General features: G+C 44.8%; 1 protein-coding gene across 1 annotated transcript; it reads right to left on the bottom strand.

Annotated features, from left to right (window-relative positions):
* Positions 1–26,799, bottom strand: Srsf4 (serine and arginine rich splicing factor 4). Its single transcript, XM_076565251.1, has 6 exons — positions 26,536–26,799; positions 8,716–8,858; positions 7,962–8,074; positions 3,596–3,810; positions 1,584–1,673; positions 1–1,447 (listed from the first exon to the last, which is right to left on the bottom strand). Exons 1-6 carry the CDS (start codon positions 26,640–26,642, stop codon positions 631–633), a joined length of 1,485 nt encoding a protein of 494 aa, XP_076421366.1. The 5' UTR covers positions 26,643–26,799; the 3' UTR covers positions 1–630.

Here is a 26,799-nt window from a genome sequence, read left to right as displayed (position 1 = left end):
TTTTGTCAAGCAAAAATAGTCTTTATTCAAATTTAATGGAAACAGGGGTCACTATACTTTGCAAGACGGGGAAAAATAAAATTAAAAAAAATTCTTTTCTTTTGTAATATAAAACAATATAATCACAATACCAGAATATGGACTCTACAGTTTACTTCCTATGGGCTATGCAGGTATCAATTTCTCTTGACTGTGCTATTCACAACGTTGGTAAGTCCAGAAATAGGAACCAAAGTGGCGGGAAACTGAAGACTTGCACTTTCACTACGTGGCATACATCAAAGGGCATCGATTCAAGGGCACACGGCTGAACTCACCACACCTACCTATGCCATCATTCCAGCCCGAGAAGCCGTCCGGTGCCGAGCTCCCTTTAGCCATGGCCAGGCCTGAGAGCCAGGGCGTTTGGATGTCCTACTGTGAGTCAAGGGAGGTTTGAGGAGCTGCTTTTCAGTGGAGCGGGAGACTGGCGCCAGGAGGCGGTGCCGAGGAAGCGCTGAGATTGAACAACTGGAGACACACCATTCGGGGGTTAACTGTACAGCAGTGCGGGTGTTCTACTTCACTCTTGGGCTACGGCTACCAACATGTACAAAAGACTTCTCGGCAGTTCCAGCGTGGCAGAGCCAGTTAGGACCTTGAGTGGGACCTGGATCTCGAGCGGGAGGGCGACCTGGAAGCAGACCTGGATGGAGACTTGGACCGAGAGCGCGTTTTGGAAGCTGACTTTGACCTGGAGCGCGACTTTGCGGGGAGACTAGGTTTGGATTTGGAAGTGGATCTTGACCTGGCTCGGGGCTCTGGATTGGGGCCTGCACCTTCGCCCTCAGACCGGCCTTCCCTCTGGCCAGACTCTGCCTTGGCATGTTCCCGCTCCTTGGACACCGAGCGGGATGGTGACCGGGAGCGGTCGGTGTCCTCCTTCTTCTTCTTGCTGCTGCTGCTGACCTTGCTGTCACGCTTACTGCCATGCTTGCGGCTGCGCTCACTCTTGCTGCGGCTCCGGCTGCGGCTTTCTTCCCTGCTTCTCTTCCTGCCCTTCCGCTTATCCTTGCTTTTGCTGCGGCTGCGGCTGCGGCTGCCCCCTTTGCTCCGGCTTCGGCTCCGGCTCTTAAGGTTCTTCTCCTGGCTGCGTCTCTTCTCCTGGCTGTGACTCCTGCTCACACTCCTTCGCTTCTCCTCCTCGGCTCTCCTCTCCTTGCTCCGGCTCCGACTTTTACTGTCGTGGCGGCTGGGGCTGCGGCTCTTGGCTTTGCCAGCGCTGTCGTTATTCTGGAGCTTGTCTTCGGCATGGTCTTTACTCTTGCTGCGGCTCTTGTCCGGGCTGCGGCTGCGGCTGCGGCTGCGGCTCTTGTTGTCTTTGCTAGGGCTCCGGCTTTTCTCCTTCTTCCCGCGGCTGCGGCTCTGGCTGCGGCTGCGGCTCTTACTGCGGGAGTGGGAGCCTGACCTGGAAGACACAGTGCTGGGTGAGAAACAGCTGATGGACCCCCTCCCTGCAAGTCAGGGAGTGGAGAGAGCACAGGGCACGCGGGGCTCGGCATACTGCGTGGAAGCGGCCAGGACAAGGGAAGCTGCAGGCCCACCTGGATCGGGATCGGCTCTTTGAATGGCTGCTTTTGCTGCTGCCGCTTCGGCTTCTGCTCTTCCGGGAATGTCTGCTTCGAGAGCGAGACCTGTGGAAAGAAAAAATGAACTTTTTGAGACAAGGTCTCATTAACCTTGGCTGGTCTGGAACTTGCTAGGTAGACCTGGCCTTGAACTCACAGAAATCCACCTGCCTTACCTCTTGAGACCTGGGATTAAAGGTGTATACCACCACACAAGTAAGAAAAAGAAAATTTAAAATTACCAATAAGGGGCTGGAGAGCTGGCTCAGTGTTTGGGAGCACTTGCTCTTGCAGAGGACCTGGGTTCAATTCCCAGCACCCACATGGTGACTCACAACCATCTGTGACTTCAGTTCCAGGGAATCGAATACCCTCCTCCTCCTCTGACCTCAGCAGATACAAAGCATGGACACGGTACACAGACATACATGCAAAGCAAAATACTCATACACATCAAACAAACAAAGATTGCCAATAAAAGGCTGTCTAGAGGGGCTGAAGAGCTGGTTCAGCAGTTAAGACCACTGGCTGCTTTTGCAGAGGACCCAGGTTTGACACCCAGCATCCACATGGCAGCTCACAATGGTCTATAATTCTAATCCCAGGACTCATGATGTCTCTTCTGGCCTTGACAGGTACCAGGTGCACACAATACAGACATACATGTAGGCAAAACACCCATATACAAAGAATTTTAATTATATAAAAAGGAGGCCTGTCTAGAGTCAACCAAGACATTTCTTCAATCAAAAACCATCTGTTCCACACAACAGTTGGGCACAGTGTGCATGCCTGTAATCCCAGTGCTGGAGTCCAAGACAAGAGGTGGGAATGATCCAGGTTAAAGAGACTTAACAACTTCTGTTACATGACTGAGCTGGACCCTGGCCAGGAAACACTCCAGCAAAAAGACATCCATGAAGCAACTAGGTAAATATGAATATGACTTTGATATTTGGTAAAGACACAGTATGTATTGTCTGTGTTCTTGGGGACATTTAGGTAAGTGCTGTAACTTATGATTCACTTGTAAACACAGCATAAACATAACAGTCTGTAATGATTACAGAGGAAGGAAAGAAAATAAGGCAGGACACTGCAAACACATTCAAACTGGTCTTTCAACGCTGAGCTCTGGAAATGACCATGAGGAAAGGTATGGGGAAGCAGTAAAGTGCATTCGGATGGAAAGCCAACAGAGACTGAAGACACAGGGCTCTGGTGACAGCTGACAGAATCAACCTGAGCACTAAAATCAGGACCGCAGTGGACCCCGGCCACCAGTGAGAATTCATCCAGAGACACCATTTGTTGTTTCTAGACATTACTCAGTAAACACAGCTGTGACTTATGGTATGACAGGAATTAGGTACAGAGCACTACTAAGGCCATAGCCTTGCTGAAATGAGCCCCATCTTTAACGTTGCAAGCCCTAGCCTTGAGTTCACAGGAAATCTAAACTGTGGGAAAATTCATGAGACTTCAACACAAATGTATGAAAAGTTGTAGCTCTCTACTCCGGCAAAGTCACCCTCACCCAGGCCTTCACCTGCTAGAGAGACAGCCCTGTGCACCCTGTGAACTCTGTCTCCTAGGGCCCTTACTGACCCCCGGGTTAGCTGTGCTGGGTCACTGCCTGTTTTCTCCAGTGGAGGTGGGTCAGGTCTGGCCGGTGATCTCCTCTTGAGCCTTGTTCATCAGGAAGAGAAAGCACAGGCACCGTGACCACACTGCTTCTAGCCCAGGCTATGACTCAGCTCTCCAGAAGAGAGGGGAGAGCCCCGAGTCCTGCCTCTGAAAGAGGACTTTACTTCTGTTTGCATTTGTGATGTAAGAGTTCCCGAGTTTCACAAATAAATGTTTGGTTCAAAGTCCCGAGTTACTGACCCACACGGAACAAGCCCCGAGAACCCGACAGGAGAGGAGGAGCGCACTGCCCACGTTAGTTGGTGACCGACTGGAGTGCCCACTCCCAATGTCAACAGTACCTGGAGTGACTCCGGCTCCTGGAGTAAGACCGGCGCCGTCTAGAGCCTGGCTTGTCTTCAACTAATCGGATTTTTCTGCCGTTGACTTCAGTTCCATCCAACTTTTCCAAAGCTCTTTTCATATCAGAATAAGACACAAATTCAATCACCCCTTCATTTTTCCGTCCCTTGTGAGCATCTGCATATGTCACTTCTCCTGCCTGACGCATGTAATCCTAAAGAAAAGACACAAGTTGAAGCGGACACGCAAGCCACAGCTGTGGCGCCAGCGGCATGGCAGTAGAATTACCCACGATCCTTCACGGCCACAGGCCTTGGGCCTCACTGTCTCTCAGAGTCAGTGTGGCCCAGTCAGAGACCAGAGCCAGAGCTGACATGTGAACAAAGGAGTAGAGGAAGGGATTGAGAGGGCTGACTCTGGGTAGAATTGAAGAAGTAGGGCCTCAGCTAAACCCCAGTGTCAGTATGTAACACACTTGATAGACCTTTGCGGTCCGTGTTCGTTTTGTTGAGTTCTGTCCTGACCAAGTTTATAAACACTGCCATCTTATGCCATGTCTGTCAGTGTCTTAATGTACATCATCTTCCTGGTCACCACCCTGCACATTTCTCAAGGTTTCTCAATTGTCAAGAGTGGAGGTTACACCTAGATTTCGACCTTTATTCATAATCCAATCAAGAATGACTCTGCACAGAATTTATTTGACTTATTTGCAGAAGTATGGGTTCTGGATAAAGGGCTGGGAGCCATCCAAACTAGGACATGATTAAGTGAATGTGGTCATTAGTCATGGTTAGACCAAAATGGGATTACCCTGACAGAATGAGGGTGAAGATACTGGTGAAAGGCTGGGCTAGTGCTACTATTTTCTAATTTTTATTATGAAATTATTTCTAATAATTTTATTATGTGTATGAGTGTTTGCCTGCATGTACGTTTGTGTACCACATGTGTGCCTGGTGCTCTCAGAGAGGACAGAAGAGTGTGTTGGGTCTCCTGGATTCAGTTATAAACTCAGAGATCTACCTGAGTGCTGGGATTAATACCATGCCCGGTTGACTGCTTTGAGTTACCATGTGGGTGCAAATCCAGCTCCTCTAAGGAGCAGAAAGTATTCTTAACTGCTGAGCCACCTCTTTAGGCTAATAAATGGCTCCTAACAGCAGTTCCACAGCCAATGTTTAATCATGTTTAAAGTGCTTACTCCTAATTATGATCACACAGGCAGATAGAACTGTACCCAACTTATAGATATGGACAGTAAATTTCAACAAAGTTGTTTAGCTGCTCAAGGTCAGTGAGGTATTCGTAAGGAAACAGCAGTAAGAATCCAGTACGGAATTGTTTTTTTGTCTTTTGAGACAGGGTTTCTTTGTGTAGCTTTGGAACCTGTCCTGGAACTCACTCTGCAGACCAGGGTAGCCTTGAATGCAAAAAGATCCACCTGCCTCTGCCTCCAGAGTACTGGGATTAAAGGTGTGCGCCACTATAAACTGGCTGGAATTGTTTTTTTCATGAAGTTGGGGAGGGTTAATACAGACATATCATGGCTGTGAGTAAACCCTGTTACTCTTAGCCAGGTGTGGTGTGTATCCCTTTAATCCCTGCACTTGGGGAGGCAGAGGAGTCGAAGGCCAGCCTGGTCTACCGAGTGAGTTCCAGGGCAGCCAGGCTACACAGAGAAACTATGGAATTGCCTCTGGAACTCTTTTCTTTTTTTCTCGTCTCATCCCTCTTCTCGTCTCTCCATCTCGTCCCTCCCTCCCTCCGTCTCTCCCTCCCTCTCTCTTTCGAGACAGGGTTTCTCTGCATAGCCCTTGCCGTCCTAAAACTCAGTCTGTAGACCAGGCTGGCCTCCAACTCACAGAGATTGACCTGCTTCTGCTTCCGGTGTGCTGGGATTAAAGGTGTGAGCCACCACTGCCTGGCTTCCAAATTCTTAATCCTACTCCACTAAAAGGGTGAAACTACCAATTCTCCATGTTAACAATATGCTAAACATTTCCAACTCAATTTATATAATGCGATATAAATTTATGGAACACAGCCCAGGTTATACAAAAAAACCCTGTCTTGAAAACAAAAAGGTTTATTTATTTTTACTTATGTGTATGGGTGTTTGGCCTGCATGTATATCTGTGCACCATGTGCATGCCTGGTGTCCAAAGAGGCCAAAAGTGGGCACTGGATTCCCTGGGGGAGCTAGAGACAGTTGTGAGCTACTACATGATGCTGGGAATTGAACTTGAGTCCTCTGGAAGAGTAGCCACTGCTCTTAACTGCTGAGCCACAGCTCCAGCCCCAAATTATAGATTTTAAAGAATAAGATACCTTTAATTTGTTTAGTGTTATCATTTCCTTATTAATAGCCAATATTTTCTACACCTAGGACCCTTTAGACTTTAAAAATTTGTTTTAGTAACTCTGAATAGAAATTAGTAGTAACTCTAAAAGCTGAGCCTGGTGATATAGGCCTGTGATTTTAACTATTCAGGAGGGGTAAGTCCAAGGCCTGCATAAACTAAAGAGTGAATTCAAGGCCAGCCTAGGCAATTTAGCGAAAAATTAACTTCAAAAAAGGCAAAATTATGCATACCTTTAATCCCAGCACTCAGGAGGCAGAAGCTGGTGGTCTCTAGATGAGTTCAAGGCCAGCCTGGTTTACACATTGAGACTCTGTCAACATACTCCCCTTGCCCCCTGCACAAAAAGGGAGAGAAGGCTGGGCATATGGCTCAGTGGTATAGCACTCGCTCAGCATGTGCAAGGTTCAATTTTTAGTATAAAAGAAATTTATGAGCTGGGCGGTGGTGTGGCACACACCTTTAATCCCAGCACTTGGGAGACAGAGGCAAATGAATCTCTGTGTGTTAGAGGTCAGCCTTGTCTACAGAGTGAGTTCCAGGATAGCCAGGGCTACTCAGAGAAACCCTGTCTCAAAAAAAAAAAAAAAGAAAAGAAATTTATGTTAAATAAAATTACATTAAAACTCCATTTTGGCTGGACAGTGGCAGCACATACCTTTAGTTCTAGCACTCAGGGGCAGAGGAGGCCAGACTGGTCTAATGAGTAAGTTCTAGGAGAGCCAGGGTTTACAAAGAGAAACCCTGTCTCAAAAACCTAAAGATAACAAGAATGTAAAGAATTCCTAATCCCTAGTTACTCTTTTCTCAACTCATTTTGGTTTGAAAAAAAAAAAAAAAAGGAAACAGAACACTCCTTTCCTTTGTTCTGAGACTATCAGGTTAAGTAAGACACTACTCAGCTACTCAGCATGTTTCCTGTCCTGCCAAGACTGAAAACCAACACTGTTCTCAAGAAGCTAACTCGGGCATCCTGGACAGCCACAGCAGCATGAGAACTTCACTTCTCATTCTTGTGCTGAGCTTCGGTCCAGAACGTTATGTGCCAGCCAGGTAAGTGCCTACCACCATGCTACATCCCAAGCCAACCCTGGGCCTTTTAAGTTTTTTTTTAATTAATTTTTTTTATGTGCATTGGTGTTTTGCCTACGTGTATGTGTGTGAGGTTGTAGGATTCCCTGGAACAGGAGTTAGACACTTGTGAACTGCCATGTGGGTGCTGGGAATTGAACGTGGATCTTTTGGGAGAGCAACCAGTGCTCTTAATGGCTCTCTCCAGTGCCCCTAACCCTGGGTCTTAATTTTTGATGCCCAAACCCTTTCAGACTAAATGTTTCTTTCCTTCCTTTTTTTTGAGGAAGGTCTATGTAGTCCCAGCTGGCCTTAACTTTTAAGAGCTCTGCCTGCCTCTGCCTCCCAAAAGCTGGGATTAAAGACATATGACGACCCCTTGCCCAGCCCACAATAAGTATTTCTTGACCCCCACACCCTTCCTGAGATAAGGTTTCACTTCTGGAACTCACTATGTAGCCCTAGCTGGCCTCAAATTCATGGATCTTCCTGTCTTGACTGCTTATCCATGCATAAATACCTGACTGAGAAACAAATCTTATAAAAGAACACAGGCTGAACAGTTTCACTGTGCCAGCCCACACTGGAAGCTGACGGTTTGCAATGCTCCGGCCAGGTTTATAGAAACATGGGTTGTTTTAGTTTTTTCTATGCAACCCCACCCCATTCCCTCCCTAGAACACTGTCTGCAATGAAAAATTCCAAGTGACACAAAGGATCCGTTGGAGCAGTCAGCCTCCTCATCTGTAGGCAGGAGTGGGGTCTGATGCCTCTCTCACTCCTACAGACCTTTATCTGGAGACCTGCCCAATGCTCTGGTGGTTCCAAGTATGTACCCATTCCACTGTGAATGCCCAGGCCGGCACAAATGACTTGTTTCCTACTCTTACCCAAGCCCAACCTTAGCTGAGGAAATTAATGAGGCCCAAACCTTTAGGTCTTGCCAGCTGCACCGACTTGACAAATTCTCCACAATAAGTCTGTACTCTGTGCGAGTAGGAGGACCGTATTTATCTCGACCACTTCTTCGATAACCATATCCACCTTTAGAAAGTTCAGAAAGACAAGATCACTAAAGTGTACAAAGATGACACAGCACACATTCTTCAAATAGCTAACTCAATGCCGCCCTCCAAACAAGAGCATGCATATTTTAACTTTAGCCTCACCTGTTTCTAGAGTTTAAACATGAAAAATTTACTATGTTATAGGCACACATATTCACCAATTAATACTTATATTTTAAAACTTGCATGTATAAATTAACAGATATCAACAATTTAGAAAAAGCAAATTATTAAATCAGTTACCCATGGTGATTGTATTTTTTGTGAATATTTCACAGGGGAAAAAAAAGAAATCAATCTCATCTGTGTCTAAAGGATCCTCACCACCCAGGTCTCATTGAGTACGACTGGATTCCTATTTTTGGTCAGCCAAGGGCCACTCACAGAAAGGTAACCAAGGTCAGCAAATGGAAGAGGAGGTCATCTTAACCTCAAAGGATTCTTTTAATTAAAATTGAGGTCTTTGTTAAATATATGTCAGACAATTAATTGCATTACAGAGGAAAACAAACATCAAACATTATAAAGTATTAAAACAAATTCATGCCATTGAGAATTAAAATTTTCATTTGCAATTCTGTATTTTAAAAGATACAAATATGTCCTTCAAATGCTTACTGCGGCCAGAACCGTAACTGCCATCCCGACGTGGGCCTCGGGCATGCTCAACAATGACTCGCTCACCACAGAGGTCTTTGCCATTCAGTTCATAAACAGCATCATCTGCATCACGCAGATCATCAAACTCCACAAAACCATACCTACAAGAGAGCAAACAAGATCTGGTTAGCACCACTGGCGGCCAATTTCACTAACATGTCAGAAATCAATGAGGTTCATGCTTAGCACAGGCTGGGGGTTGCAAACTAAGGGCCAAGTTTCTCTTTTTTGTAGCCAAAACCACCTTGTCTGGTGCCAAAAGGCAACTTCAAGAGCCGGAAGGCTGCGTAAAGTCTAGCAGGAAGCAGCAGCAAATACTTTCAAGGGCTGCTTGGTTTAAGAAATCAAAACTCTGAACTTCACAGGACTTGATCTGTAATATTTTAAACCCCACATGAAAACTCACCCTCTTGCAGTTTTACAAGTGTACCTTAGGTACAGCTGGGCCTCCTCCACTAATGCGCTGTTTTATTAACTGTTAAGTCATGTTCAAAGTAAAGCGGGTAAAAGTCACAGTATCTGAAGTCTCTTGTGTCAAGTCTTTTGTTAATTTTTTGAAAGTTCCTGTTTTTCTACCTAAACAAATCAGTCACAAATGAATGAACTAGTCTAGAAATTACTGGAAAAAAACATCTGGAGCTGCTTACTTCCCTGGGGGATTCCAAGCTCATTTCCACGGTGTCTGGAGATAGGCTGGAGTGGTCTACATACAACTGTACAAGTGTCTGCACAATGTATTACTAGGTACTTTCAAACAAGAGTTACAGTGGTTTAATACATATGGGGGAAACCGCCCAAATCCTTTTAATTCCTGCTATAGACTACAGTTTGTTAAGTAAAGTGCAAAGTTTTAAAAATACCTATAAGCGAGGTTAAACTCCCTTGAATGAAGACTTAGTTTGGTCTATGAAAGGCCTGCTTTGTGAACAGTCTGTATCTAAAAACCAAAGTCACCCTTCGGATCCTGCCCAGTCACAAAGGAGTTACAAGCCAGTTAGTTCATCAGACTCTTGCAAGCTGTGCACACAGTGCAAACGGTGTTCCTCTTTAAACACAGTGACACTGGACACAGGCCACAAGACTTGCCTGGAACAACAAAAATCCCAGGGTTTTTTTTCTGTGTGTGTGTGTGTGGGGGGAGACAGGGTTTCACTGTGGAACCCTGGCTGGCCCTGAACTCAGCGCCCCCTCTGTGGCGCTGATACCCTCTGATACAGGTGTGTATCACTGTGTAGACCTCGTCTAGTTTCTTGAGTTTGCAATGCACTAGTTAAAATGTCAAATGAGAATACAAAATTGCTGAAATTCACCTTTACTAAAGAGTTCTTTCCAAACAAATCTCTCAAGGTGACAAGGTCCAGGTCAAGCTTTGGAGAGTTAATTTTTTAAATCACAGTTTGTTAGTTTTTTAAATGTGTGCATCATGGCTCCTGTGTGGAGGTCAGAGGACAACTTGTGGGAGGAGTTGGTTCTCTTCTTCCACTACATGGGTCCCAAGGATTGAACTCAGGTAGTTAGCCTTGGCAGAAAGTGCCTTTATCCACTGAGCTATCTTGGTGGTCCCCCTTTTACTTTAGACAGTTCTTTATGCTAAAATGTCTAAGTGGCATTCAAACTTTTAGAAAAAAATCTCCATTAAAAAAAAATGAAACAAAGTAAGACACACCTAGTTACTTAACAGGAAGTGTTTTCAGAACACTTGCCTATGTAGCTCTGTGGAGTCCTTTAAACAGGCTTCCACAGGCTGGAATCAGGAGCAGATTAGTAAGAATGGTCTTAAGGAAGCATGCTTTTTGCATTTGTCAAGGCAAATAAAATAAAGCCTTCCTAACCACTCATGTTCAAAATGGCCTGTCACTAAAAACCCTTAACAGACACTATATTGCAGCTGCCTTTCCTCTTCCTAGGTAAAATGGGTCACCAGGGAAATGATTATTTAACAGTGATAATTTGTTTCTTTGAGACAAGGTCTCACTATAGCCCTAGCTGGCCTTGAACTCAGAGATCCACCTGCCTCTGCCTCCCATGTAAAGGCATATGCCACCATACCTAGCAAGGTCAAGTTTTTCAAAAAGCAGATTAAAAAACAAACAAACAAACAACCCCCCCCAACTAATCCAACACTACTTTACTTCGGCTTGGTTTAGGATCTATTTAGAAAGATCATAAAATATCAAAAAGAACAAAGTATGGTCCTTTCTGTAACTGTGTAGACCAGTCCTGGACCTGCTCTGCTCTCCTCTGCTCATGCTAATCACTGCCCTTGGCACCAGGTGAGAAGCAGACACCAAGTAGAAGGATGGGCAAGAACACTTGTCATGAGCATGAGATGGCTTTCTCTCTCTAAAGGTACCCAATGGCTCAGTACCCGTCAATGATGAATATGACTTAATGTGAGGTCATAACAGCACCGACTCCTAAAGACTAAACAAATTACAGGAAAATCAAAAAAAATTCCCCAAACACTTAAGGTTTATAATTACAAATCACATAATCACAAAATCCAAGACCCTAAGCTCTGCAGGGCAAATGAGCCAGGAGCCCAGCTGCTGTGGTCTCAGTGAGGCTTGAGCCCAGCCCCTTGTGTGATGCAGCTCCCCGCAGAGACCCCCCCATCCTATGGCTCACATGCAGAGCTCATGTGACTGACTGTTCAGGGAAAGCAGTGACACCTATTTAGGGGAGGCACAGTCATTTAAACATAAATCAATGCTCAGACAGACCAGTCTACCACTGAGGCTGAAGCAGGATGTAGGGACAATTTATGATGCCAGAGGAAAATAGCCCCTGTAATCTTTCCTAATATTTATTTCTAAAAACTCCACAGGGGGTCATTTAGTATGGTGGGGTACTTATTCAAATAGTTGACTTCGGTGCATTTTAATTCACAGGAAAACTTGGTGACTCCTCTGTGAAAGGCTTAAAAATCTCTTTGGAGCGAATCAGACATCAGATTGTCACTTCTCTCTGCCACTGGCATACTGGGTGGAGCTGAAATCACAAAAAAATCCAGAGAAAAAGCAGAAATGGTGGGGAATTCTGGTTCTGAGGACAGAACAAACACTAGGTCAGGGTGTTTCTACTAAATGTATGTTCTCTCATCTTTGCTTTCTGTGAGCAGGTCCAGTGAATGGGCCCCTGAATAGGCAGCAGCCTGGGTAAGTAATAAAATGTCACCTACTAGTCATTCTAATAAGGTCACTATTCTAAACAATGTGACCTTATTCATAGCACTCAAGAGCCAGGTACCAGAAACCCTGTTTCACAAATGAGAAACTGAGGCACAGAAGTTAAAGAGCTCTCATTAAAAACTCAGCAGGGCTGGTGTGCAGAGCTCTGACTCACAACTATATTAAGATGGTAGCAAGCCCCAGTCTGGCTATAGGCCCGGTTCTGTATAGAATGAACTCCACAGCAAATTCATTTTACTTGTTTGTGCCCAATTGTCAAATAAGAGTATATACTACATACAACTAAGGTTTGTCTCAACATCAAGAGTATGATAAATGAGTGAATAAATTTAACATTTTATTGTCTAAGGTATTTTTTAAAACTGTGGGTCCCAAATTAGTTTTAAATACCTTAGCAATCCTTCAGCTGAACTTTCCTACCTTTGAAAAGCAAATCTTTCTGGTATCAGATTTTTAAAAAACCCACCTGCACCCCTCTTCTTTAATTTTGTGTTTTGTTTTTTTGAGACAGGGTTTCTCTGTGTAGCCTTAGCTGTCCTGGAAGTCATTCTGTAGACCAGGCTGGTCTCGAACTCAGACATCCACCTGCTTCTGATCTCCCGAGTGCTGGGATTATCACCACTGCATGGCTAATAAATGTATTCCTAAAATTAAATATTAACTTGAACACCACCCACTTTGTACTTTACAGCAAGTAACATGACAATTCTCAAAACCCCAAAAAAACAACAACAAAACTCTTCTTTGGAATATCCTGTGCAGGTTGGGAAGGACCTGAGGCATACATGTGACTTTAATCACATTACAAAGCACCTGTGGGAGCTGTGAGCCTCACCAACACGACTTGGACAGCTACAGTTCTCTAACTCTAACCTGCCACTGCTGTATTAAGAGCATGGTTAAAGAGACTCTAGTGTTAGACTGATGAGTGTGAGGAATTGGGGAGAAGGAACTTAGGCCCAGGCCCCATCTAGCAGAGACTGCTTAAAAAGCTACACCTCAACTTCCTCCAGGGTGGCAGTCTTTCATGCTGGCCCTTATGCTATGTGTAAGCACTATCACACACACAACACTTCAATTAACCAAAAATCTTCCTTCAGTCTTTCTCTACTGCCTCTTCCCAGAGGGTTTTTCCTGTGGTCTGTCTGGGTGTATCCTGACAAATAGTCAAAAGAATGGGGGGGGGGGGAAGCTGGTACCCCTTTTCCTTTGTGGAGCTTTATGATTCTGAAACAAGTCCAGTGAGGTACCTGGACAGCACAAAGCAAAGCCATGTCGCACCCATGGCTGCTCAGATTTTGGTCCATTCTTACTCCTGTGCAATGCTCTAGTCTTCCCATGCACAGCTGGTGTACTTCTCAGGTTATCAGTCAAACTGAGAAAGTACAACTGGAATGACATATTGATTTCAATACAAGGTCTAAGAAATGCTCATTACATTTCTTGTAAGAGTTATCACCCAAGTTCACACTGCTGCCAAACAGGCTTTCTCTGACCCCAGTACTTTCAATACCAAAGGTCCTGACCACCACCAGGTTTGCATTTCCTTTATGTTCTACTGAATCTTATGTTCCACTTATCTCACCCTCTTCAGAATAGTTTAGGGTTGTGTCTTCCAAACACCCTCGCTCAGCAGAGACTGGAGAACAGGCCTAGGGGAGAAATGATAAGCATGGCTGGTCTGGAGATGAGCTACTCCATGACTGATTGAGCAGGTGTGACTAGGGGGTGCTGCTGGGGAGTGGATACGAGGAGCAGGGAAAGCAAGCCTCCATGCGACTGCAGACACCCACCAACACTGCTTACCGAGGAGCATGCCTCGGGAGGTCTCTCAGTAAAGAAAACGTTCCCCTTTCCACAGTGGATCTCTGCTCACCTTTGTCCTAAAACTGTGCCACATGCTTTTCTTTGTATGTGGACATGACAGTCCTCAGCCAACCATCAGCAGGATGTGAGTTTTGCTTTCCCAATGTGGTGAGCCATTCCCACATTCACTCATTTTCCTTGTAAGAACCGAACCTCTCCATGGCTGGTCAGGATTAGGGATGTTGCTGTAGCCAAGGAAAAATTTTCATCTGTTGAAGTTAACCCACAGGGTGGCTTGAACCCTCAATCTAGAGTCAGTAGCACTGTATTTTGAGGGCAGAGCCCTTAATCTGCCCTGAAAGAAATGGTATTCAGTGAACAGGAATCAAACAGCTTTCTTTCAAAGCAATCAGTTGATCCTAGGCTTCAGCCAACTTGGGTCTTAAGAGGTGAAAGGGTACATTGACAGGACAGTACAGAGTAATTCTCGGTAGCTGCAAGTGCACAGAAACCCGTAGAACAAAGACAGTTCTACAGTCAACTCTCAGTGCTCAGGTGAGGCCAACTTGGAGAAGCGTGTGAATGAGAACAGTGTAACTGCCCTGATTCCACAGGTCTGCAGCATTCCAGGGCACCAGCAGCCAGACCCTCACAGCACATTAACCAGTGTCATATTTACTGCTTAGCATCAGTGGTCATGGGTGTGAGGTGACTTCCGCAGTGACTGAGGGAGTTTACAACCCACAGTGGCAACTGCTGCTCCAGGAGCAGGTTCCTGAGACCCTTTCCTATTCTGAGACAGGAAGGAGGCTGCTCTTGGCTTTCTGCCCTCCCTTTCTTTAGTCTCAGAGGAGGGAGGGCCATCAAGGCCACCAGAGAAGGTGGAAGACTTACCCGTGCTCACTCAGTGGCAGAGCTGGGGTGCGACTTCAGGGCTCACCATTACCCAGCCTGGGGCTCTTTCACGTCGGCAAACTGGCAGTTCCCGCACACCAAGAGCTCTCTGATTAGAGCTAGTGTGGATTCCTGGTCTGCAAACGGTTGGCACAGCTCAGTCTGCACTTGATCTTTCCCCACCTTCAAAGAAGAAAACCTACCTCATGATTTCTCTCTTCCAGAGCCCCTGATCACCTGACTCACTCCCAAAAACCTTGCAATCATTTCTGACTATTCTCCTCTGCTTCCACCGCGTCTACTGCCAAGTTTGCTAGTTTTCTCATTGTGCTGGGTCCTTGGGACTGTTTCTGTCTGATCACAATTCCAGACTACAGCTATTTACACTCAGGCAACTTGTCTCTTATGTTGTAGTGGCGAAAGCCAGCAGCAAAATTACTCTGTTGCTTAGAAATCTATGCCTCCTAATATTTTTATGTACTTCTCAACACTTAGACTATACAAGCTAAATACTTCCAACCTTCTTACTTATGGCCGAGAAGCACCTCCTTCAGGAAGCCTCAGAACCTTGCGTGCCTGATGCTCATCCAGCCATTTCTCTAGCGCTTCCATCAGTTTTATGTCTTACAAGGCAACAGTCTTTTCAAGCCTTGTTTCTTTTTTGTTTGTGCTTATCATCAACTATGAGGGCTTTCACATAATAAAGAATAGCACCTACTGGGTATCTAGCATAGTGCTGGCTCATAGTAAAGAAATACTTTTTTTTTTTTTTTTTTTTTTTTTTTTGGTTTTTCAAGACAGGGTTTCTCTTGTGTAGCTTTGCGCCTCTCCTGGAACTCACTTGGTAGACCAGGCTGGCCTCGAACTCACAGAGATCCGCCTGCCTCTGCCTCCCGAGTGCTGGGATTAAAGGCGTGCGCCACCACCGCCCGGCTGTAAAGAAATACTTTATCCGTAACATTTCAGTTGTTATTCATAATAAAATCGAAGAGTGAATTATTATTTTCACTCATGATGAGATAACTAAGGCATGGAGAGGCCAGGCAGCTTGTTCATGGTCAGGGAGCATTTAAGTGGTGGAGCTAGAGGTGAACCCAGGCCCAGGTCTCTTGAATCCCAGCTTTAAGCCACAGATCCCAAAGCCTTTGAAAGGCTTCTCTTGTTCCCCACAACCCAAAGAGAATCTTTTCTATTTAGTAAGTACTGCTGCTTGACTTAACCATAATCTAACCTCAGATAAGCCAGGTGGTAGCAGTTTTTTGGCACAGCAGGGTGAAGTCTCCAGAGAAAAAGGACATTGGTCTTGGGGTAGGGTGAAGCACTCTAAGCTGGGGCATGAGACAACCAGGTTACTTTCACTCTTGTCTTTTGGTTCCCATTAGCCAGTGTCAGCCATCTGGTCCTTCCGAAAACATGTGTGGGTTCAGAACATAACAGACTAGAAGAATAGAGGAAAAATAAGATTATTCTGTGCAATCTCCATTCTGGAGGTCCCGCATCAACCCCTGCAGTCTGTCTTTGCTTCTAAGGATCAGCAAAAATTAGATAAGGCTAAAGATATTTGGACCTAGTTGTGGTGACATTGAGTGATCACCAAAGATATTTCTTAAGGATACATTTAATTAGTTTTGCAAAGAAATGGTGATTGGGACCAAAATATTTGTATTTATGCATGAATATGAGGAGAAAAAAAAATGGGCCAGAAGTCAAATACTAGGTTTACAGACTTCCAAATACAACTTCAGCAGCAATGGATGACACAACATCTAAGACCTGATTTAATGTTAATTCCAAGCTAGTCCACCCCACTAGGACTCGTTCTTCAAATTCCTTTCATTAACCAACTCCTATTTTTCTATGACTTGCAATGTGTCAAGCATTACAGGAAGCACTCATTGCGTTACTCTGTCTTCCCAACTCTTGAGGTCTATTGCCAACTCCTAGACAGACAATTAAGATCTGGAGCTGCTGCTGGGTCTGGCCAAGGCTACTCAAAATTCTGAGATTCTTCAAACTCCGATCCTAACCTAAAGTCTACACCCCATCAGGTTCTGCCACCTCTCAGACCAACAGAAAGTAGTCCTTAACAAGAACATCTGGAAAAATAGGGGCTCCAGGAGGACAGGCATAAGAGGACAAATGCCCACATGCTGACCATAGCTATGAGCACAGTAAAGGCAGAGATGCCAATCTGTAACTGGAGTGTGTGAATTCTATTAAGTTGTAAATGTTTTCTACTAAGTTACTAGTGGAAACAAAAATAACTACAAGAATTTCAACAGTTTGAAGGGCTCTGACCTCATCAATGGATTAATCCAACTCATAATCTGATGGAATTATTAGGAAGTAGTGGAAACTTTGGAGGACATAGATCATGGGTATGTATTTGGAGGACTTTTTCCCTTGTTTCTCTGCCTTTTGGTCATCAAAGGTGAGCAGTCTCTATCACCACAGGTTCCAATTGACAAGACATTCTCCTTAACAAATGCCCATAGCCAAGGAACCAGCTGAGCATGGACTGAAACCTCTAAAATGGCAAATTAAAACATGTCTTTCTTCTTTTAAGTTCATTTGCTTGAGTATGTAGTTACAACAATGAAAAATGACTAACATGGAGTAAACCATTTGATAAAAAAAATGACAAAGAAATAGGTAAATTCAAGTCTCTGGGTTTGTTTTGATTTTTGGCTGGAGACTGAACTCAGGGACTTAGGCTTGCTAGGCAAATACTCCAACGAATTAAATCCCCAACCCAAGTTTAGGTCTTAAGCCACAGTGCAGATACCAGACCACCTCAAGGAATATTCACATACTAAGGTGAGAAAAATAGAAACATTATAAAAAACTAAGTAAAACTTACTCCAGAGTAAGTAGATTTTTAAAGTATTACTTTGTAATTGTTCTAATGGCCTATCTGCCAAGTTGCTTCCATCATCCTAAACTGTTTAAAAAATAAATGCAGCAGGCTGGTGGTGGTTTGGCTCAATGGTACAAGGGATTGTGTAGCCCTGGCTGTCCTGGAACTCACTCTGTAGTTCAAGCTGTCTTTGAATGCAGAGATCCACCTGCCTCTGCCTCCTGAGTGCCAGGATTAAAGTCATGTGCCACCTCCCTTGAAGCAACACAGTTAAAAGAGCCGAGTGTGCTCAACTGCTTCCCTGGGCCCTTACCATATTCTCAGCCTAGGAACGGGACGCCTAGAAAGCAACACATTTGTAAATAAATAATTTGTAGATCAAATTATACTAACCATAACCTCTCTGTCATTACTAAATAGTTGTTTTAGAGTAAAAAGCTGCTTTCCTTAAAGGAGTGTGAAGCAGTGGGGGCCCAAAATTACACCTGTGGCTCTTTTTCAATTTTCTGACACTTAAAAAGCCTCACACTAAAGTTTATGAAGCTCAAACCACAAACTAAACGCAAGTTTACTGACCTCATTATTACCAGTTCAGAACACATCTCTTGAGACACAAAATAACATGCACCACTTAGGTCCATTATGTCCACTCACCACAAGGATACACTTAACAAACAGTGCTACCCAAATCCACACTAAAACCACACACAAAGCTGGTTCATCCTCTAAACAACACAGGGAGCAGGTTGTAAGGTGTTAAGCTCACAAGGCTTACGCCTCTGGGACCACCTTGGCTGTTTACAAGTCCATCTTAACTGCCCCTGGGTAGCTGTTTATTCTCTTTCATTACAATTGTTAGATGCCAATGCTATTTCTTGGAGATATATTTTCCCCAAACTGGCTATTTTATTATTTAAACAAAAATTTCAAGTTCTTTTAGATCTACTGCCTCACTGCACCACATGATGCCTGTGGAGTCTTGACCATCTGGCCAGGCTGTTTTCAAAGCTCTCCTCAGTCCCCTCTTCTCTCTAGTTCTTAGAGGGCTCTTCTACCATTAGCTCTCATGCCTGGCATTAGCTATCACCTCTAGCCTGGGTCTTTCACCTCAGCCCAGAAGAGTTACCCAGGGCCTTGCTTTAAAATATGGCTATGTAAATCCAGAGCACAATCCGGCCCTTCACTCGAAGGCTATTCTAAGATCAGAGGCTGTAGGGAAAACACTCAACTATGTGCTGACACAGACACATCCTAGCCCAGGTGGCCATGACAGAGAAGCCTGAGGAGCGTTAACCTAGGACTCCCCATCCATTCTCTACCCAAGGCCAGCCAATATTATAAGCACAGCCTGTGTCACTTTAGGTTCAGTGGTTTAGTAGAAGCCTCCAGAAGACTACAGGGAACCCAGACTTGCCCCTTCAGGCAGGAAAGGAACAAGAGCAGAGAGCCTGTCACAGCAATGCTACAGCTGGCATGTGAACAAAAAATGACCTGCAGTTGCCAGAGCTTTCAAAAATTCATTCTGTAATTTTGGTTTGTCAGTCACATGTCTCAGTTTCCATGTTAGCACAAACGAGGGAACCCACTCGTTTATGAAGTGCTTTGATACAGTCGGTTGAAATAGCAACTACACAGGGTGAGATGGCGGGACAGTGGGCAAAGGCGTCTTCCAGCAAGCCCGACAACTTGAGTGGAATCCTGGGAAACGGCAAGGTGGAAGGAGAGAACTGACTCCCAAAAGTCTTCCTGTGATCTCCACACGTGCTGTGGCATGCCCCACCCCCATAGATGGATTTAAAGAGAGAGAGAGACCATACAAATGCAAGCTGTTAATGTTTTCTACTGTTTTTAGAGTTCAGTGTTAGCTCACCCATGATAATTGCCATTCCCCATATTCTCTCAGATCCGTGGAGCACTTTTTTTTTCTGTTTAAGTTACCTGGAAGCATTCCCAAAACTCCAAGAACCCAAACCACACATGTTATCCAGTCTACATTATGTGCTCTAAGAAGAGATCTTCTCACAGCCCTCTCATCTGTGTAGTCATCTTAATGAGAAAAAGAGGAATAAGACATGAAGACTGGAATTTTAAAATGTCTTGACCAAATAATTACATGTAATGTTTATTCATAACACAAACCAGGAGTCTGGCACCCAAGAAGACAGAACTGGAGTCAGGGTAATTTATGTTAGAAATGTTTAGATATAATTTAAAGTATAGTCTTGTTTCTTGATATTGATTTCTCAGAAGAGTTTAAATCCCTCATGTTTTGGGGAAGAAGTAACATAATAAGATTGACTGACTGCATCTGTAATAGTTACATGACTACCAAAACAATGACAGAACATTACTTCATCTGGGTCCTGTCCTGTCCTTTCCTTTTTTAAGGATAGTCTCACAGGCCTGGGCTGCCCTCAAACTCCCTGAGGAGTCACAGACACTTTGCTGTACTCCTGATTCTGCTGCTTCCACCTCCCAAGTGCTGGGATTACAAGCGCATGCCACCACACCTGGCTGGATTTTTGTTTTTGAGACTGGATCCTCCCCCCCTCCCTTTTCTTTCTTTCTGAGACAAGGACTCATTTCATTGCCCAGACTGGCCTTCACCTGACTATAGCCAGGACTATCTATCAGTAGACACTACCATATCCAGCTTCAAGCAGGAAAGGTGTTAAACAGTACTATGACTCAATGCCGGTGAGGTGGCCATGTGTGCATTCTTAGCTTCTGCTGGTGTTCTTGTAACTGGTATGGTTCTTTTTGTTTTTTTTTGAGACAGAATCTTACTATGTTGTCCTGTCTGGCCTGAAACTCACAGAGATTTGCTTGCCTCTGCCTGTTGGGATTAAAAGTCTGCACCACCATGCATTAAGACCTTTGTGTGTTTATTTCCACTGGGACTAATGAATTTTATTCCATGAAATATGTCTTAAGACAAAATGCCAAAAAAAGGTTTTCATGCAGGATATCCAACCAAGGTTTATTTATAAAAATAAACTATAAAAATAAGCTAGAATTAGAGGACAACCTAGGGGAATAGCGTAGACAAAGCACAACTCAGCTAGACAAGGAATTTTAGGCAACCAACAGTGAAGATTTCAATATAACAAGAGAATTACACAAGACAAAAACAAAGTGGCACACAGCACATGGGGATGTACTAACTGGGAGTGTTTGCTTAGCATTCATGAAACTCTGATTTTGACCCCGGCCTCAAATAGATAAGGTGGCCCATATCCAGAATCCCAGCACTTGGGAGGGAGAGGGCAGGGATATCAGAAGGCTATTATAGTGGGTTTAAGGCCAGCCTTGGCAACAAGAGACAGGGTCTAGCTGCAATATGTAGTCCAGGTTGGCCTTGAACACACAATCATTTTGCCTCACCCCCTAAATGTTAGGATTACCATAATATATCACCAAAAAGCCTCAAAAGACCTTTAACATCTCCTTTCTGTTTTTTTTGGTTTGTTTTTCGAGACAGGGTTTCTCTGTGTAACAGCTCTGGTTGTCCTGGAACTTGCTTCGTAGACGAGAAAAATCTCTTGAATTTACAGAGATCTGCCTCCTGAGTGCTGGGATTAAAGGTGTGTGCCACCACCATCCAGCTTCCTCTCTAGTTTTTACATTGTCTGAATTACCTACAAGCTGCACATAATCTCTAAGTCAAAAGTTACTTTGTAAAGTTCTTAAAACTTGGTAGGCTAAATGGAAAAAAAATAATCACAATGCTCAAAACAGTATAATACAGCTTAGTTGAAAATTCAGAAAACAAAGAGTTCTTAAACAAGGGAAGTAAAAAATATTTGGGGCTAGTGAGATGGCTCAGTGGTTACTAACATTTTGGCTGTCTTCCTGGAGGACCTAGCTTCCGTTCCCAGCATACATATGGTGGCTCACAACTGTCTGTAACACCATTTCCAGGAGATCTGACAGCCTTTTTTGGCACCAGACACTCACGCTGTACAGACATATATGTAGGGAAAACATTGGTATACATAAAATTAAACAAATCAAAACTGATTGGTTTGGAAATCAAGGGCCACCAGAAAACATAAAAATGCATTTATATTTTTATGCCCCTAATCCTAAAAATGTGTAAAGTTTTACATAAAGAATATTTTCCAGTGCCACGTATGTATAAAATAGTGAAAACCAATAAACAATCCAAATGTCTAACCTAACTTTAATTGTATACCCTAAATAGAATTCATATTGTAGCAATTCTATAGCTTCATTATAAAGTCATATTGCAGGGGTTGGAGTGTAGAGTGACTTGTCTATGATGCATGGAGCCTGGGGCTGGATCCCTAGCATAATACAACACACCATACAAGGCAGGTTGTTGGAGTTAGAGAATATTCACAAAGACAGACAGTCAGGCTTTTAGGCAAACAGGCAATAATGTGTCACATGACCCCAAATTGGTTGAAAAAAGAGAGGGGGAGAGACAAGAAATATATATATGCATGTATGTATAGCTGGGCATGGTAGCAGATCTCTTTTTGAGTTTGACACCAATCAGGTCTACACAGTGAGACCCTGTCTCAAAAAAAACCAAAAACGAAAGGAAGAAAGAAATGTATGTGTGAAAGATGTAGACGTAACAAAAGGTCACGTGCCCCAAATGCAGGCAGGATCATCTCCACATGACATTTTTGTCCCTCTTCCTCTATGTTAGAAAAAAAGTGAATCATGTAAAACTGTCATAATGAGAAATATATTGTATTTTGAAGAAAAAGTAAAATATGATTAATTCCTAACCAGATTCAAATGCTTAAAAGAGACACAGTTCAAGCAGCACACTACTTTTAAGGCTGGAAGAGGATCTTAAGGTAGTGGAGTAGTGGGGCTTTGTAAAGGGAAAAGCACAGCCTTGCGTCCTCACTGACTGGTGAAGCATTCACCTGCTATTTGGCAGTGGCTCAACTCACCAGAAACCCATAACCTGTAACACTAGCTTAATTAGACTTCCTTCCTTCTCCCTCTAAAGGGCAAGCTCCCGAGAAGGCTTCAGTCCACGGAGAAAATGCCTGTGGAGGTTTTGAGGGTGGCAGGCATTCCTCTCGGCAAGTAAGGCCCAGCGGTGTTGATTCCGATGGGGAAACAACAAGGACCTAACTCACTGCAGTTTTAAAACACACAGACCACGAGCTTCATACCACTCTAATTTTAAACAAAGGTAAAGACAAAACCTACCAAGTAATACTGGAAATGAAAAACAAAACAAAAAACCAAGCACCAATTTCAAGTTTTCTATTGAAATACTAGCCACCTACCATCTCACTACCACGTCAAATACAAGCTCTGGCATTTAGAGCTCACATTCCCTTGACTACTTTAACGTGTGACTTTAGCTAGCTAAAGAAAGAAAACCTCAATGATTTGAGAACTTATTCTTCTAGCTCCTAAGCAAGTAAATCAATCACCTAAGGATGCAGTAAGTTTTACTCAAAAAATTAAAAGATCTGTGACTGAAATTTTAAGATGTTTGTGGCAAGAGAGAAAATTTTACAACAAAGTGATTAATAAAAAGAAAATCTATATACTTTATATGTAAACAAAGCCAACAAAAGCCACCATAAAGCTGAAGGGACAGGAAAAAGCACTAGTGGTTTTGTTTCCTTGAGAAACCCCCAGAATTCCATCTGGTCCACTCTTGCCCACTGTGGCACCAGGTGGACTATGAGGCAGGTAGAAATGTATGGTCATTATGGCCCCAGAGAGATTTGCATCACACCTGTAGTCCCTGGAAGAACCATCTGTTTCCAAGTTCTCTAAACCAGAGGCAGGTTGCCTGGCATAATAAAGTGGCAAGCAGGGAAACGCTGAAGTGCTTGTATGCTTGCCTCCTTCCAAGAGGCCACAAAATCCTTTCCTGGAGATTTAAACTCTATTCTGCAATTATAAGGTATGTTACCCCTGACCTAATTAATTCTCAACTTTATCCACAACCCATCTGCCAACACCTACAAGATATCTCAACTTAACAAATGTGAACTCTCTAGCAATTCTTTAAAACCCTACTAATTCAAAATCTATTCTAGAGTTTCAATCCAGAAGTATTCAGACACTTACTTCCCTGTAAGGAAGTCCACCATCACCCCAGGATGAAGACTATGAACTTACACCCACAGCTACTGAATGATGCTATGTCATATTGTATGAAATTAAGATTCCTGTCACACCTATCTTTAAATCTCAGAAATACTTTCCATTCCTTAATCCAACCTTGATCTATCATGATAGATTTCATGCACATCATCCATCATTTGACAATCTAAGAATCAAGAGTTTCTAAAAGACTCAGGCAGTGAGGGTCCTGAGAGTGTCTGTCCTCTTAGCACTCCCGTGGATTGCTTCTATTCAGGATTTAAAATTTAGTGTAAAACTCTTTTAAAAAAACTTATTTATTTACCTTTTATATTTATTATTTTAAATTTACTTTTATGTGTATGGATGGTTTGCTGCATGTATGTCTGTGCACCACATGCCTGCCTGGTGCTCAAGGAGGCCAGAAGGTGTCAAGTTCCCATGAACTGGATTGCTAGCTGTGAGTTCCATGTGGATGCTGAGAATTGAATCCAGGCCCCCTGGGAAAACAGCCAGTGCTCCTAACCATGGAGCCATCACTCCAGCCCCCAGTGTAAAACTCTTTTTTGGTTTTCTCAAGACAGGGTTTCTCTGCGTAGTTTTGGTGCCTGTCCTGGATCTCACTCTGTAGACAAGGCTGGCCTTGAACTCACAGAGATCCGCCTGCCTCTGCTTCCCGAGTGCTGGGATTAAAGGCGTGCGCCACCACCGCCCAGCTGTAAAACTCTATAATAGTAGTTTCCAGATCCTTCTCGAAGTTTGACCCAAGCTAGAAGATATCTTACAATTGGTTCTCAGTGGACCACCTCTTCATGAATTAAAACATAATGTTTCTGGACACTTCTCTTTCTTCATTTCAAGCCCTAGTAAATCCAGACTTCAAAGCTCATTTTAAGAAAAATTTATTCTGGGCTGGAGAGATGGCTCAACAGTTAAGAGCACTGGCTGCTCTTCCAGAGGACCTGGGTTCAATTCCCAACAACCACATGGCTGCTCACAACTCTCTGTAACTCCAGTTCCAGGGGATCTGACATCTTCACACAGACATACATGCAGGCAAAACATCAATGCACACAAAATAAAAATAAACAGTTAAAAAAAGACAATCAATTTTAGTAAACTACTCCACATTGTACTTGTTGGAGTTTTAACTGAGAACCAGCATTCCTAGATTCAAAATGCACGTCAATTGTTACCAGTTTAGTTAGGAAGAGTAGTTCTGTCGCTTTCCTCGACTCAAGGAGCACATGTGTGCATCCTGTTGTGGGGGGTTTAGTAATACATCTGATCGACTTATTCCAACTCTCATCCACACCCCGAGAAAAGAGTCATCACCAAATATACTGTTATCAAACACTTAAGAGCTGAGATGCTTCCTAATGATGACTTCAGTACAGTGTACAGCAAAAGTATTCTGCCTGATCTTCCTCTTCCAAGTGAATGAGAAAACAGGTTCAGAGAAACTAAGTCACTTGCTCAAAGAAACTTAAACTGAGTACCCAGGATTTGACTCTCATGGATCTGGCTTCCAAAACCCATGTTTCCCCACCAAAGTTATTCTGTCAACTTACTTGGGCTGTAGGGGGAAAAGGAGGAGGGGGTCAATCTCTCACATGTAAGGTAAGTACCACACACACACACACACACACACACACACACACACACACACACAAAAGCAAACCTCACGCTGTCTAATACTTTCTGTAAGAACTGTAAGGTCACTAACAAAATGAGAAACTGTCTAAAACCTTTATGCGAATCTAGTACTCTAAACATTTCATCAAAGCCTTCTTCTCAGCACGGAGATTCTTCTAAGTATCAATTCGAAATCCCGACAGTCTGAGAACGTGTTGGCGGCTCACGTGCAACTCATACATACTAAGGTTTATTTCTTCTCAAATGTCAGTTACTACTGGTCTCATTGGACCAACGGCAGAGTCTTAGAAACAAAACCAACAACAGACAACAAAACCAGGGACTCCTCAAACACCCAAGGTTTAGTGCCTCCAATGCCGTTCCGCTGCTTAACGTCTTTCAAGTCCTACCTAGTATTTCTCAGCTCCCAAGCGAAATATGCTCGTATCTTCTCCGGGCCGGACAGCTCGTCCGTGTCCCCTGCACCTGGCAGCCTCTGCTAGCCCCGTTTCGCCAAAGCAGATTAGGAATACAAGTCCGGCCGTACGGGGAAGGCTGCTAAGTAGGCAATTTCGAGATGTGTCTCCACCTGCACCAGGAGCCGACGCAGACCTAGCCAGGGTGGCCACTATCCACTCAACAAATCCTACAACAGCAGTCATTTTCTGGCAAGCCGGAGAACCGAAACCACAACGTGGAAACTCTGTACGGACTCCCCCAAGATAACGAGCTAGGACTTTAATTTACTCTCGTAAAGGGAGCGGGGCAAGGCTTTCAGCGCGGCAAGAAGATACTTTCGAAACTGTCACTACACTCCTCAAACTCGAGTCTCCCGCCCAAAAAAAGTGTTGCACACGGAAAAGCCAGAGCTCCCGTCCCCAAGAAACACGCGCCGGGAACCCTCTGGTCCGTCAGGCTGGGGGCCAGGGAGAAGGGAGCCGGAAACCTCGTCTGCTCCCAGCAGCCCCGGAGCGGGAAAGGCCCGCCTCTCTCCGGAGACGAACCAGGCCTCGGTCCCGCGGCCCAGCGAGAGAAACCCGGGCCTCCCCGGCGCCCCGAGCCCCAGCCCAACCCGGGCCGCCGTCCCCATTATCCCGCCACCACCCCCGCCCGCGCAGGCGCAGTGGGAGCCGGGCCTACCCGCGCCCCCGAGGCGCCGCCGCCATGGCGGAGCAGAGGAGGCCGGCGGCGGCGGCTTAGCGCCCGGAGAGCGCCGCGCTCGCGTCCCCGCGGCCTCCCAGCCACCGCCGCGGCTCTGTTAGCCTCCCTCCCACCCCCGGCCGGCCCCTCCGCCGCCCTCCTCACCCGTTCTTCAGATCCACCTCCAGGATCTTCCCGTAGCCCTTAAAGAAGCGCTCCACATCGCGCTCCCGGGCCTGGTAGCTCAGGCGGCCGATGTACACCCGCGGCATCCCGGCGGCGGCTGGCCCCGGCCCCCCTCAGGCGGCGGCCGGCGAAGGAAAAGCGCGGCGGCGGCGGCGGTAACGGGCGGGCGGCGGGACGGACGCAGCCGAAGCCCGGCGACGTACGCGAGCACGCAGCTCGAGAGCGCGCGCCCCCGCGGCCCGC

This window comes from Peromyscus maniculatus, chromosome 2 (assembly GCF_049852395.1).
Source record: "Peromyscus maniculatus bairdii isolate BWxNUB_F1_BW_parent chromosome 2, HU_Pman_BW_mat_3.1, whole genome shotgun sequence".
Taxonomy (NCBI): Eukaryota; Metazoa; Chordata; class Mammalia; order Rodentia; family Cricetidae; genus Peromyscus; species Peromyscus maniculatus.
The sequence above is the reverse complement of the archived record's forward strand: the minus strand, read 5'-3'. Positions and strand labels throughout refer to the sequence as shown.